Raw genomic sequence first — 14044 nt, 5'->3', positions numbered from 1 at the left:
CCGCGCGCCGCCGCCGGGCAGTGACGCGCGGCAGAGGCTCCGCTGGGCGGCATGGAGGAAACGGGGAGCGGAGCCCCGGCCCCGGCGCTGGCAGAGCTGCAGGCGGATGGTGAGGCACGCTTGTAAGCCGGGGCGAGCGGGGCGTTGGGCCTCCGCGGTGTCACGTCGCTGAAAGTTTGTGGGGCGGAGGGGAACAGTGCGAGCAGCCCCAGAGCGGGGCCTGCCTTCATGCTCCCCTCAGCCGGGGCTGCCCGGGTGATGCTGCCCGCATCCGTGCTCCTGAGGGGACGTGTGTGCGGGAGGCACGCAGGTGTCAGCCTCTGTAGCACAAACAGCGCACATCTTCGTTAAAAGTCACCACCGGAGCATAGTTTCCTCATGTAGTATAAGTTTACCCCGTTGTAACCATGACAGATGAAGTACGGTTCTATGAAGTTGTGGGTTTTGCCACGCAGGCTCACTTTGATTGCAGTCTGTTCTCAAACCGCTCTCCCCTGTTGTGTTACATGGCTGGAGGAACCGGCACTGAGCACTGCCTGCTGTAGATCCATCATATAACATCTGAATCTGTTTTCAGAGTGCTACGCTGACTTCTTCAGAGAGGACTTTGATGTGAAAGCTTACACATCGCAGTCAATCCATCAGGCGGTGATAGCTGAGCAGCTTGCAAAGCTTGCCCAAGGTATCAGCCAGCTGGATAAAGAGCTTCACATACAAGTAAGTTTAAAGCATGCCTGGTGTTTGGGGGTGGTTGATAAAGTGATTAGAAGCTGATTAGGCCAGTGATCTTTGCTTTTGACGTTGCTTGGTAACTGAAGGTACAGCTTGAAGTAAAAAGAGCAGTGAATGTGACACTAACTCCACATAGTACCCCTCAAGGAGCTGTATGCTGTTTTGCTTTCAGTTTCTACACTCAGTCTCTGTGTGTGTGGTTCCACTGTTCCTTGTAAGGGTTCCCTGACCCTTTCCAAAAGATTATATGGGCTATCAGAAAAACTTCCCAGTGTTTTGGCATGATGGTTGTGAGAAGATAGTGAATGACTTGTCCTGCACTCCTCTGTCTTGTGCTGGAGTGTAGCTTGGGCTTTACTTCTTACCTTTAACTGGGCAAACACAACCTGTGCTAATAGAATGGAATAGAGTCACTCAGGTTGAAAAAGACCTTAAAGATCATTAAGTCCAACCATGACCTAATCATACTACCCTAACTGACAACCCTCAGCTACATCATGTCCCTGAGCACCACATCCAAACGGTTTTTAAACACATCCAGGGATGGTGACTCAACCACCTCCATGGGGCCTATTCCAGTGCTTAACAATAACACACCTCCACGCCTTCAAAAGGCATTTAAATTTGGATAGTCAAAGGCTTAGTGATAAAATCCAGGTGGACACTGCAAATACCATTGACCTGGCTGTGGGAGTACATGATAAGTTTGTGCTTGGTTTGAAAAAGTGCTCCCCCTGCAATGGTAAATTCTTTAGAAGTTAGTTTCTAAATTTCATAAATAGAAATGAAAACATTAAAATGGGAATATACATTATTACCGTGTTATTATTAAGCTTACACTTACAGCTACTGTTACATATCAATATGTGTTGAAACACGCTTGTTTTTCTGACTTATGTTAATATGTTGCCTGTACTGCATTATCTGACTCTCCCCTTTTGAGCTTACCATTTTGTTAATCAAAACATGTTCTGAAAATGCTTTCATCTGCATTTTGCTGGATCTATTTAATGAAACGTGATGATGATATTTTGATAATCCTTTCAGGTGTATGTCTCTGTTCTTATGTCATTGTTTCTATTTTCTCTCTTTTTTTGTTTTTTAAAGGTTGTTGCAAGACATGAAGACCTGTTGGCTCAAGCAACTGGAATTGAATCCCTAGAAGGTAAGATGCATCTACTGAATGCTTGCTAATTCCTATTTGCAGGGGAGCATTTTTAATGTCTGTGTGGGAACATGATTCACTTTGGTCACTAATGTAGCAGCTCCAGATCTTACAACTCAGAAGTTGTAGCAGCTTTTTGTTTTTCCTGATGTCAGCAGATGGAGCTCCTGGGAGAAGATTTGACTGCTACTGCTCTGGAGTAACTATTCCATAGGCAAAAAGCTTCATAGTCTGTTCTAAGCAATGTTAGCAATCAAGTCTTATTGAAGTAAGAAGCTACTAGATTAAATCTGTATGCTTCTGTCATTCCACTAATTGGGTTCTGGCTTTTAAAATAAATTGCTGATTTGTAAAGACTTCACCCAGAAACTGTGGAACGTGTACAGAGAAATGATTACAGAATATGGTTCTTCTCCTGGGTGCTCATTAGACCGGCCATTCTGCTTTGTGACACTTATTTGTGTCAGCTTCATTTGTGGGAGTTGGTGGGTTTTGTTTTTGTTTTGGTTTTGTGCAGAAAGATGTTTCCTTTGCAGTATGCCTGCTTGCATATACTGTGGGATTCAAGCATATCTCAGAATCACAGAATTGTAGGGGTTGGAAGGGACCTCTAGAGATCATCGAGTCCAACCCCCCTGCCAAAGCAGGTTCCCTACACCAGGTCACACAGGTAGGATTCCAGTTGGGTCTTGAATATCTCCAGAGAAGGAGACTCCACCACCTCCCTGGGCAGCCTTCCCCTTCTACTCTGTAGTAATCAAGTAACCCACCTTTCTCCCTTCTTCTGCTTTTAAGTCTTGTCATAACCAGAGAGTTTCTGTTTGCTGATGGTTATTGTACCATCTGAGCCTTTGTAAAGTATTACATACACTATTCAATTACTAGCATTTACATCTAGATTTTAGAAATAGAGAAATGCATATTTAATCTAGCAATGCTAATCCCCAGATATTTTTTTAAACAGTTGGAAAATGAAAGCATAGGAAATGTGAAACCTGTTAATCCTCCAGACGTGGAATTTATCATCTACATGGTGATCATCTCCCAGCTTGTGTTCTATAGAACCATGTGTTCAGAAATCACGGTTCTTTCTGAAGGCATTCCTGCCTAAAATTGCTCTGAAGCAAGAGTGAAGTACTTCAAAACAGCTATTCAGAATTAAAATATTTCTGTAGGAGAGGTGTAGTAAATAAGGCATTTTAGAGATGATAACCAAAAGTTGAAATAAAATTGAGTCTGCATAAAAATTCTTGATTGTTTTCTATTGATACAGTGTTATCCTCCTTAAGAGGCCCCTTCTCTTCTGAAAGAGAAATATGGGAGGGCTCTAATCCTGACATTTTTTTGACACTCGAGACATCAGTTGAAACTACAGTTCTATGCAAATGCAGATGATATTTTAAGTACTGCAAAACCTGCTTCTCTGTGCAGTGCTTGGGCTACACGTGATAAAATATGGTCACTGTAGAAGAACTGAGTCAATATCCATAAGTAAAATAAAAATGTTAATAGGAAATCTAACTATGAAGTTAGAAATACGTAGCTTAGAGTATCTACATACACTTAGTTCATTAATCTTCATCTGCTTACTTTCCTGTCATAACTCACAGCATGCACAGTCATTTGGATACATGAATCTCATTAAATATTGCAAATTAATTAACCTGACTTGTAAATACCCGGGGACTTCTTTTTTTCTTTTAGATCTGTATACTTTGCTAATGGCATTAGATAGAAATACTCTTTTCTTGCTCCTTTTCTACAAATAGCTCACCAGATGTCTTCAGTCACCTGCTAGCTTGAGATAGGTTAGGTTGTATCTTACATAGCAGATGCAGAGGGTAGATTACCTTGCCACCCTTTCTAATAATGCCTATTGGCAAGAGGAATGTTATGTTGCTGTGAAGGGTGCAACACTTGTAGATGTAGCAATGTCTTGTTGTCCCCTATTAGTGTGAAGTAGAAAATACAGCCCATCCTGATGTTTTTTCTCTCTCTCATATCTTCATCTTTTTATCTGCAGGGATTGCATGTCTGCCATTCTATTTACAAATACAAGAAGACCCCTGAATCTATCAATAAACCAAGTTAATAATTCTGAACTGTGGAGAAAACGGGAGTAGGCCAACTTGTACAAAATAGATGAAATAGAGTCTGAATAACAGTAGTCTTGTTTATATTCTGTCTTTCCATATTATATGATAGTTTAGTTCAATTTGAAGAAGTTACGCTTGCAAACACGGCTTTACAAGCACAGAGGATGTTTGAGAGTGCCAGCAAGAATTGAAACAAAAATAATTTCATAGGTCTGTGTTTCTATAACTTAATTCTCAGCAGGCTGATTCCATGTTGCAAAAGTGACTATTACCCTTGGCTGCTTTGTTTGCAATTTAGCAAGGAAAGAACAACTGTGCTTGTGGGTTTTCCTTTGCGCTGCTTTTCCAAACTAATCTGGAACAAACAAGATTAGGGTAGCTCGCTCTGTTTGTGATCTGAATTAGATGATCTCACAATGACATACCTTACTTTTTGTTAAAGGTGCTCATGCACAGGAAGAAAACCTTGAAATGGCATTGCTTCTCAGTTCTCCTTGCCTGCTGGTTTCTCTGAACTGTCCAGTTCGTTTGTTAAATAAGTTGTGGTGCTTTTTATGTCATGTTCAGGTGTTTGCATCGAGTTATGTTCCTCTAATGTCAGTCGAGATTATCACCTTATCGCCTTCTTCCAGTACTTGAAAGGTTCTTACAGTGAGAGTGGGGCAGGTCTCTTCTCAATAGTGACAAGTGACAGGATGAGGGGAAATGGCCTCTAGGAGAGTGGTTAGGTCCTGGAACAGGCTGCCCAGGGAGGTTGTGGATGCCCCGTCCTTGGAGGTGTTCAAGGCCAGGTTGGACGGGGCCCTGGGCAACCTGATCTAGTAAAGGTGTATGTTTGGTGGCCCTGCCAGGCAGGGGGGTTGGAACTACATGATCCTTGAGGTCCCTTCCAACCCGGGTCACTCTGTGATTCTGTGATTCTGTGAAGTTGCACCAGGGCAAGTTTAGGTTGGATGTTAGGAAACACTTCTTCACAGAAAGGGTAGTTAGGTACTGGAATAGGCTCCCCAGGGAGGTGGTTGAATCGCCATCCCTGGTTGTGTTTCAGAGCCATTTGGATGTGGTGCTCAGGGATATGATTTAGTGTAGGGTTTTGGTTAGGCTGTGGCTGGACTTGATGATCTTCAAGGTCTTTTCCAACCTGGGTAATTCTATGATTCTATGATTAATTCTTTTAGAAAGCAGCATTCTGTAAATATTACTTGAAGCTTAACGTGTGATGAATTCCAGAACAGTGTATCTTCTGCAGGTTTTTGTTCTGTAGCAGTATTTTTGTTGTTGTAGTAATAGCGGTCAGTAATTGCTTATTACCTTTTCCGTTAATTTCTAAATACTCTCTCTCTCATTCATTCCAATATCTTTTGTTGTAAAGGGGGATTGATTTCTTTTAATACAGAAGTAGATGCTGTCAATTACAGAAAGAAGTATTCTTCATATCATGCGTGTTACTTGTAAAACATCTGCTTTATTTTGTAGGTGTCCTCCAAATGATGCAGACCAGAATTGGTGCTCTGCAAAGTACTGTGGATAGGTATGCCATTCATGATGTGATTAGAAATTCTGAATTCTTACTTGTTCTATCATGCTATTTATTAATACCTCCATAAACTTCTTGTTTTCAGAATTAGAGCCAAAATTGTTGATCCCTACAACAAAATAGTGTCTCGCACAGCTCAGCTGGCAAAGCTTCAGGTAAGTTGTATTAGAAATACATTTTCAAAGTCTTTTTTAAAGTGTTTCGTTTGCCAGTCCTCCAGAGCATTAAGAAAAGGTGACTCATCAGACATGAGTGGGATTTCCGTACTCCAGTAGACTGGAGTTTGCTGTCAGTATTTCTCAGTAAAAATCAATATTCATGTGTCTCCTCATGAGCTACTGAGAGGTGCTTCATATTGCTAAGAGCAGAGTTGACTTTTGCACTAGCTGGTTTAGTTTTTGTTTAGATGAGGGAATGAGTGAAAGGCTATCGGAGTACAGGTTAATTGCATTTTCATTTCTGTCTAGGTATATTTAATGTTTAGTATTATGTTGTTCTGTAGGAGGCACTCTTTTCCTCTATGTGTGTGTTTAACTGCAGTTTAGTAAAGAGTTTGGGAACTTACTGAGCCAGTTGGAGTTCTGGTGTACAAGCCTAGGTACACAGGTGTTCCTAGCTTTTAAATGGAGTCTACAGAGAATTTAGTTCCTGTTAAAGAAGAGCAGTGGGGGAGAGCTTTTTCCCAGCAGTGGTGAGATAAGTGCTGAACACTTCTATTTTCAACTTTATTGCAGTTGAAAACTATCCCATCGATCCTGTAGATGTAGCTGCTTTCTGTTCAGTTTATTTATTTAAAAGCAACACAACTCCAAATCAGGAAAGGCTTAAAGAGTTACTGTTTGAACCATTTCTCTTTAAAAAAGTATTTTAAGTTGCAAAACTAAAAACCTATCTTTTAGTATCTGAAATTTGGACTGTGGATATCAGCTTAAAAAGTTCGCTGTTAGTTTGTAGAGCACAAGGAGATGAAGCTGCAAACAGCTGTACACGGTTTCTAGTCCAGGAATGGTGGAACAAGTAAGAATGCTGGGCTCTTGGCTGAAGGTCTGATATTTTCTATCTGATTTTCAGTAGTAGTGGAGTTCAGCAGGAAGCTCTTAGCAGTCTGTTCAGCCTGGTTGTTCAGCTGCTGCTCCTGTGCTTCCCAGCTCTAGCTGTCACTGCTTTTGCCACCGGGCAAAATTTCCAGGACTTTCACGTGCCAGGTTCAGATTTTATTTTTTTCTTCTCTGGTGAATGTTGCAGCTGTGGGAAGAACTGTGGGAATTTAGGAAGAACTTCTTTACAGAAAGGGTAGTTAGGTACTGGAATAGGCTCCCCAGGGAGGTGGTTGAATCACCATCCCTGGTTGTGTTTAAGAGCCGTTTGGATGTGGTGCTCAGGGATATGATTTAGTGTAGGGTTTTTAGAGTTAGGGTTCTGGTTAGGCTGCGGTTGAACTTGATGATCTTCAAGGTCTTTTCCAACCTGGGTAATTCTATGATTCTATGAATTTGGAGTTAAAGGTGATGATTGTTTCTTCTCTGACCTTATGTAAAGTCAAACTGCAGAAGTCCCTGAGGTTAGGAGGTGTTTCTTGGGTTCACTTTGCTTCCTGTCTGGTGTAGCAGGGATATGGATTTTTCTATGGTGTAAAAGCAACATGCAGCCAGGGGCTGGGGTTGGTGCTCAACCTATGCCAGGACAATTGTAATATCTGGCTCTTCTGGGCTATGAGTCTTCTTATTCCAAATACCAGTCAAAAAAAAAACAACCCAAAAACACCACAACAAAAACAACAAAAAGAGAGATGTGGGGTAAAGGGAGCCTTCTGGGCTGCCCATCCTCATGTCCCTATCTGCTAACTGAGCTATGCACAGGAAGAGGAAGGATCACTCCAGCATTGCTGCCAGTGACAGTTCTCAGCATGAGGGCTGCTGTCCTCTCCTCTGTTGGCAGATACACAGTGAGTACATTATGATGCTGTGGTGTCTGTTCACCTGGCAGCCTTGTTTGTTCAGGAAGGAAGAGCATCAGCACAGCAAACAGTTTGCTTCCTGGCTGTGGCAGGGCTTATGAAATGACATTGCTTACTTCTGTACCAAATGCAAGACTTATAGCATGGACAGTCAAACCTGCTGATTTTATCAGCTGATATACAGTCAGTGGAATAAGTTAAAAAATAAATAAAGACAAATGACTGATAAAAGACAATGCTGTCAAATTAGGGTTGCTAGTTATTCTTTGCTGATTTGTGTGGTGTTTAAAGGCCTCTTGTATTCATGTTTGTATTGCTTTAGTGCTTGTTCTTTGATTGCTATGGGACTGCTCACAAACTGAAGGAGTGTTTGGCTTGCATAAAGCTGGATTTCACCATCCTTAATTGTTTTTAATATAGCCTCGCTTTTTCATAAACATTTTCTCTGTAAGTTCATCGTCAAACTACAAATGTAGTTTTGAATTCTAAATCTCTGTTGTATACTTGTGTATATTATGTCTTGCTTTGTTCTTATGGCTTCACGGCATCCCAGGGGAGCAGCAAACTCACAGAGCTTACTTCCTGCTTTAAATCATCCTATCCTCTTCTGAGCACATTCATAGACTTTCCATGCCATATCACAAGCTAAATGGGATTAGTTAACAGCTGAGCAGAGAATTTGTCCTTCAGAGGGTTATTTTCTGTGCATTTCTGTCTAACCAACTACTCTTAGTTTTAGGTATCTTCATGCTTAGAAATCCCTACAATATCTGATTTCCTTTAAAGCTTTTTATTAAAAAAAACAACCCACAAAATAGAAAAAAATATTTCTACAATAGAAAACTATTCTCTCTTTGAAGTGTTTACTGGTAGCAGAATTCATGCTGGTATTACAGTGCATAAATGTCCACGTAGTCTTAAGATGGTGTACTGTCCCATCTTTATTTGGGCTTGTATTACACATACATTCACCTGCATTATGGTCTGACAGATACATGCAATCACAAATATGAGCTGTGCACTGGCAGCTTCAAGTGGTGTTTCTAATTGCCTCAATAATTTCCTAAAATTAACTGAAGATTAAAAGAGGCTTTTTGTTTGAATCGCAGCAGTAATGTCTTTATTATTGCTGATTTAAATTTCAGCAGATAGCTAACGTGTAATCTCCAGAAAATTTGGGTTTAATTTTTAACTTCATGAAAGCCACTGGGACTAACTCAGGCCACTCCCTGCTTTTTCCGAATTCAGTTTTGCTTTAACTATGGAATAACATCATGTTTGGATACAAGCATTTCCTTTGGAAAAACAGGCTGTATTGACTGCAGGAACGACTGTTTCCTGAATTAACTCAGTCTTCTGTGGTACAGGTGGTGGTGGGGGTTGATGATCAAGCATTCATGAACAACTCTACTAGTAGATTCTGTTAACTTCCCATTGCACAGTCCTCACATACTGCCTACTTTTACAGTATTTGAGAGTTTTATTAAGTTGAAGAATTCACAAAAATGCCAATACTTGTGTGAAGCATGTTTGCCAAGGGCACAGTGTGGTCATTGCTGATAGAATCACAGAATCACAGAATCACAGAATGACCCGGGTTGGAAGGGACCTCAAGGATCATGTAGTTCCCACCCCCCTGCCTGGCAGGGCCACCAAACATACACCTTTACTAGATCAGGTTGCCCAGGGCCCCGTCCAACCTGGTCTTGAACACCTCCAAGGACGGGGCATCCACAACCTCCCTGGGCAGCCTGTTCCAGGGCCTAACCACTCTCCTAGTGAAGAACTTCCCCCTAACATCCAACCTAAATCTTCCCTCTTTCAACTTAAAACCATTTCCCCTAGTCCTGCTATTGTCAGCCCTTTCGAAGAGATAGTCCTTTTACAGTCTTGTTTCTTGGAATGGGAGATAAAAAACAATGAAATAAATTTTTTTCTTGCATGTGAAGTATGAGATGCTCGGAAGATAACTAAAGTCCTAAGGAAAAAGTTAGCCAGAGGTACACAGTTGGATGAGAGAATTAGATCTAAAGGCAAAGTAGTAATACTGGGGGCTCTTCCTTGACAAGGCACAGTGAACTGCATAAAGAGCTATTTTTCATGTATCTTGCAGAAGTTTTGTTCAGAGATATGGAAGTGATATGTGGATCAAAATACGTTCTGATTAAAGGAATGCATTAATTAAAACTGATATGTTAATCTCTCCAAAGCAGGATAAGCCCCACTTGGTTCTCGCTAATGATAATAGAAATCATGTGGCTAAGTCATCCTGGAAAGCTTAGGGAACTTGCCCTTAGTTATACGTGGCATTGTGCCGACAGCAGCGAGAGTCAACGTGCTTTCAGTGATTCATCTCACTGGCGCTTTGTAATATTCTTTGTTGTACCCGATATTGAATAAAAATCAAACATTGTATTTGTGTATTTCCACTGGTTTGTGCTGGCATACAGTAGAGTTGGGTGAGTAGTGCAATCCACTAAACATTGGTTGCAGGGACTTATGTATATTTTCATATGTGTACTTATTGTTTTCAAGATTTGAAAGGGCTTAAAGCCTGTCAGATTCTAAATATATCTGTGTATATTTTAAGTAATTTTTGATTTCATTTTTCTGTCTATAAGACAAGGCCTTTCAAGAGGCCTTCTCTTCAGTAACAGGGAAAATATCTCATAACAACTGTGTCTTGTCCAACCCAGATTTCTTATTTACCACTTGTTAGTCTGATTACAGATACTGGAGACATGTTTTAAAGTAATGTTGCTCACCCTGTGCCACGCACCTTCTAACCTGACTCCAGATGAGCTCAATTTTCTCTGCTTATTGTACGGTTTCTCTCATTACTGTCCTTCAGTGAAGACCTGTGTATGTCTTTAGGACTCCCCTTATGGTGGAGTTCTGAAGTAGTCTTTCCTGGATTGACATGCACTGAAGCTGTCTGGGCTTTGATGCCTGCACATTAAGTTGCCACTGGGGCATGTCAGGCAGTCCTGAAGCTTGTTTGCTGTGCTTAAATGACGCAGTAGTTTAAATAGTTGATGTACCTGAGTTGTGTAGCCTAGAAGCAGCTTGGGGATCTGTCCTGTATAGTAGCTTGTCATCACTTCATACCCATTGTCGACAGGATCCTCTTTCATTGTAAAGCTTAAAACATTTATCATGCACGTGGTGTAACTCACACTGGTTGTCTGCCTCCATTAATTTACTGCGTAGAACAAGAAAACTTGTTTGAAGGAATAGTTGAGTGAAAAATGGTGAAACTCATAAGTTTGATTCAGATGTCAGCAATACCTCTGCTCTGAATTGGTGCTGATGAAAATACAAAGCAGATGGTTCCTGAAACTTGGTGTATGCATCCATCTTAATTTGTAGCCAAGAATGGGGTGTGCTTTTGCAAACCTATCGAGTAAAACAAAGTGACAGGTTGATAAATGTAGGTGAATGGCCCTATGAAATTTTTGATGAAAATGGATTATTGTATCTATTCCTATCATAAGAGTCATTATCTGTAAAATAACACTTAAAGCCTTTAAGCTTTTATTGCTCTCTGTTATTTTACTTACTTTGGATCAATACTTAATGGGCAAAGCCAACTTCTTTATTTTACTGAAGTTTAGAGATGGGAGAACTGCTGAGGAGGGCTGCGTGATGCAATATGGAGCTCACTTCTGCTTGGAAATAGAACATGTCACTCTCATGGGGTTCTGAGCGTGTCTCTTTTTCTTTTATTTTGAGGGGGAAAGAGGTGCCAGTAATGGCAGCATAATTTTAGCCCAGTTTTTGATATTGTTTGCCTGTATTGCATTAGGTAATGAAAAAAGGTACTTAAGAACTGGCTTTTCAGTGTCCTGAAGTTCCTTGTTATTCAAATTTGTGTTTCCTTTGGTTAAAATGTGTGGAGAGTGTTTATGCAGAATGGCTTCATGAGAAAGGATATGAAGAGATTCCACTAGTTAAATTGTAAAAGAATGAACGTGATTAAAGACAAAGACGGTCTATTCTAGGGCCGATCATGGGCTAGGCAGCTGAGAAGAAATCAGGATGTGAAAAGACAGGGTATGTAGCTAAAGATGAAATATGTATCTAGGAGCAAGGACGGCCTAAGGGAAAAGCAAGATGTGTAGCAAGGTGTAGACAGAGCTGCAAAGAAAAAGTATCCATAAGACTAACCACAAAGGTCAGATGAAGTAATGTCTAATTCACCAATCCTGAGCTTAACTTTTGCAATATGCATGAACTTATTACTGATTGTATAAATGAGATGCTGTAACACCTAATAAACGAGGCTTGTTGACCATGATAGTATGAGACTTGTCTCCCGCGGTTACTTCCAACAAAAATGTTTCCATATTAGAAGCCTAAAATGATGAGATCAGAGTGTGCTGATAACATCCCCTAATGCTGTGATTTCTCCACAGGCTGCCTGTGACTTGCTGCGGAGGATAATACGCATCTTGCATCTCAGTAAGAGACTTCAAGGGCAACTACAAGGAGGAAGCAGGGAGATAACAAAAGCTGCTCAGAGTCTCAATGAACTTGGTGAGTCCTTCTTGCTTTTAGAGGCATTTTTAGCTTGCGCTCATATGACTCAAGCTAGTGTTTGACTTTGCAAGAAAATGAAGAAACTCCTATAACTTGTTAGTGTGGTTCTCACTTTCTGCCTCTTGGTTTGAACTGGGAAATGATATGAACAGAACTCAGTTCTAATTTCAGTACCTTCATTCAGGATTTTCATTTTTGTTTTTTTTTTTTTTTTCATGCTTCTCCAGGTGGAATTGTTTAATAACATGAAAAATTCTGTTGTAAAAGTTCACTTTTTGGGCAATGGTTTTTCTATGTAAGTTAATTTCACACTAGTTTATGCTTGTATAAAATACCCTCAGAGGTGATGGATTTTACCTTTAGCTGTAGGAAGACACTGTAGTATAATAAGGCATAGTTTGAATTACAGTTTGCGTCTTGAAAGAAAATGCTTGTCCTTTTGACCTTTATGAAAGCCATATGTGACATGATACACCTAGGCTAACTCAGATATTGGAAGCATTCTGTTCCAGAAGTGACTGATTTACTCTCTGTTTTACTAGCTTGTAGAAACAGTGGTAATATACTTCTTATGATGCTCGCATTACGTTGCTAGGCTGCTTTTTGTTCTTCAACTGGCCTGGGTGCTTCTGCACTGTGCTGCAGGATGCAGGAAAGAAATTCCCAGTAGTCTTTGAGATCACCAAATATGTATCTGGTATATATATATATTGTATATGGTAGCTTGCCAGTTGTTTCTCCTTGGTTTAATGGTATCCACGTTTCAACTTCCAAAAATAGGTTGTGGGAGGGCTGAACTATTGAACACTCAGAATCATTCTGGGGTTTATTGTGCATATTTGTCACTGCTGCTCTTTTTATTCTGTGTAATCAGAAAATTATTAGACAATGATTTAGCATTATAATTAGCAGATGCTATGTTGCAAATGGAAAGTTTAAATATTTATTTAGTGTATCAGTTTGACGGAAGCACTAGAGCATTGAATGTAGTATTTTAAGCTAATTTTTCTTTTTAATATCTTGCATTTTTGGAATCCATTGTGAGGATATATAAAGAAATGCTGGCTTTTAGCTGCCCAAATTGGAAGTCCTTTGGTGTTAATCTGTATGCTAGTTCCCATTTAAATACTGAGTATGATTTAACACTGGGATCTGAAATGTTTATGTTGCTTTTTGGATCTTGTGTAGTTTTTAGAATTTCCTTAGAAGGACGGAAAGCTTCTACTTCTTTTGTTGATGTGTCACAGGTTTTTGAGTTTCTTGTTTTCAAACACTTGGTCTTTTTCTGAAGCTTGGGGAAGTCTGAGTAATTGTTATTAAAGGTAAGGGGAAATGTGTCCCCTTAGGACGCACTTTAGAGTTTTATCCTACAATGCATGGCAGGAGCCAGGGCTTCTGGCCCTTAATTTAATTTTGGATGGTTTCTGGCTAGGTCTCTATTTCATGCTCCTGTTGTACTTGTGGTCCAGATAGAATTTCTGCTTGGTGAACTCAGCAGCATCATGATTTTACAATGAAAGCTTTGCATTTTCTGTAGTCTGATAAACCATTTTGTTATATGTTATTCTCAGTGGGTTCCCAGCATAACTGGACATTTATCTTTACATACTGATATATGTTGTATATGTACAGGGGGAAGGTGAACCTGTACATATATCCATTTAGGTATATGCATATGATTGGTATTTCCTCCACAAATCTCAGTTGGCTTGTTAGTTCACTTTGAGTTTGTACTTAGCTTTGTCTTGAAGTGTATTTTGCAGTAATGGGAAAAGTTGCAATGAAAATATACAGTTGTAGAATTGGATTGCACTAGGGGTTAATAAGAGGAGCTGCAGGTAACTCTAGCTTTTACTGAGAAAGCTTTTTTCTTGCTGGGTACTTGAAGTTGCTAGTAGCCTGCTGAACAGTAGGTGATGTGAGGAACTTTACTCTGCAAGCTTCTGGTTTTTCACTGCGATCTCTACTTAAAGCTAAAGCAGACTTGAAATTCCCCCTTGTTAGATTTTTGCTTTGCT

General features: G+C 40.3%; 1 protein-coding gene across 1 annotated transcript in view; it reads left to right on the top strand.

Moving 5' to 3' along the window:
- The first annotated feature begins 19 nt into the window (after window positions 1-19).
- Window positions 20-14044, top strand: part of COG5 (component of oligomeric golgi complex 5) — a 172503-nt gene continuing 158478 nt past the window's right edge. The window contains exons 1-6 of the mRNA XM_015850827.3: window positions 20-109; window positions 578-717; window positions 1840-1897; window positions 5470-5524; window positions 5616-5685; window positions 11903-12023. Of these exons, the coding sequence (XP_015706313.2) occupies window positions 52-109; window positions 578-717; window positions 1840-1897; window positions 5470-5524; window positions 5616-5685; window positions 11903-12023 (502 nt within the window). The 5' untranslated portion in view covers window positions 20-51. The remainder of the gene's footprint in view (window positions 110-577; window positions 718-1839; window positions 1898-5469; window positions 5525-5615; window positions 5686-11902; window positions 12024-14044) is intronic.

Source organism: Coturnix japonica, chromosome 1 (assembly GCF_054131305.1).
Source record: "Coturnix japonica strain WE chromosome 1, WE-NBRP24, whole genome shotgun sequence".
NCBI classification, from domain to species: Eukaryota; Metazoa; Chordata; class Aves; order Galliformes; family Phasianidae; genus Coturnix; species Coturnix japonica.
This window is presented reverse-complemented; position numbering and strand designations above follow the sequence as displayed.